The sequence below is a fragment of the Bison bison genome, unplaced genomic scaffold, assembly GCF_000754665.1.
Source record: "Bison bison bison isolate TAMUID 2011002044 unplaced genomic scaffold, Bison_UMD1.0 scf7180017864192, whole genome shotgun sequence".
NCBI classification, from domain to species: domain Eukaryota; kingdom Metazoa; phylum Chordata; class Mammalia; order Artiodactyla; family Bovidae; genus Bison; species Bison bison.
In genome coordinates, this window is record NW_011494764.1 from 4,079,054 (window position 1) to 4,080,079 (window position 1,026).

At 63.7% G+C, this 1,026-nt stretch overlaps 1 protein-coding gene across 1 annotated transcript in view; it reads right to left on the reverse strand.

Moving 5' to 3' along the window:
• The window catches only part of DPEP1 (dipeptidase 1 (renal)), a 7,319-nt gene that overhangs the window by 5,397 nt on the left and 896 nt on the right, over positions 1 to 1,026 (reverse strand). The window contains exon 3 of the mRNA XM_010843943.1: positions 618 to 781. Coding sequence (XP_010842245.1) covers positions 618 to 721 — 104 coding nt within the window. The 5' untranslated portion in view covers positions 722 to 781. The remainder of the gene's footprint in view (positions 1 to 617; positions 782 to 1,026) is intronic.

Below are 1,026 nucleotides of genomic sequence, written 5' to 3' on the forward strand. Positions count from 1 at the left end.
GGGGGTGGGGTGGTGGGGGAGGGTAACTGAAGGGGACCGGCGGGCCCAGGTTGGCCGCAACATCAGGGACTGACAAGGTGTCTCTAGGGTCTTGGCTGGAATGGTACCCGTGGGAGTGGGTGCCCAGGAGCTTGTCTGCGGCACTGAAGGCCAACATGCCTCAGTGAGGTCAAGCTGGGATTTGATGGGGTCACGCCAGGTGGACGGGGTTGGGGGGTCTGACAAGAGGACCTCAAGAAGAAGGGTCAAGAGGGCCAGCAGGGTCTCCCCAGTGACACCCTCCCTGCCCTTCCTGTGAGGTAGGGCCCCCAGCCCCCCTTTCCGGAGCTGGGATCCAGCCCCCAGGAGGTTCAGGTTGGGCTCAGGTGCCCCGGGAGCTGCTGAGATGCCGGGGCCTCACCACTTACCCCCTTCCTGCTCCGTTCCCACAGACCCTCCTCTGCTGAAGTCTTTGTGGCCCTGAGAGCCCACAAAGAGTTCAGCAAAGAGCAAAGGCCATGTTTCAGTTGGAGAGACCGAGTCTCGAGGAGACAGGGCAGTGCCTGTCTCAGGTCACATGAGCCTTGATCACAGCTCCCCCAGCCCAGACCCCAGACCCGTCCCGAGTGGCTGCTTACCCGTCAATGACAGGCGTGCTCTGCATGAGTCTCACCGCATTGTCCCGGAACTGGTCTGCAGTGCAGACGGCCACCAGGGGCCAGAGCCACCAGCCGGTCCACATGGCACTGTCCCTGGGCACCCGCTGCCTGCCGCTGCTGTGCGTCTGTCCTGACCAGCTGTCCTGCCAGAAGACGGAGGCCTTTGGTCCAGGTGATCGCTGCCCAACCTCCCGTTTATCAGTAATCAGCACATTCCCTGTGAGGGTGGGAAGATGGGAGTTCCTGGACCCCATGGCTGGGCGTCGCTGTCTGAGGCTGGGCGTCATTGTCCGGGCCAGCCCAGGTGCAGTAAAACCCCAGGGGCGGAGCTGCTGCCCAGAGGACAGGAGAAGAGGCGGGGAGGGCGGGTTACCTCCACGCCCGCCCC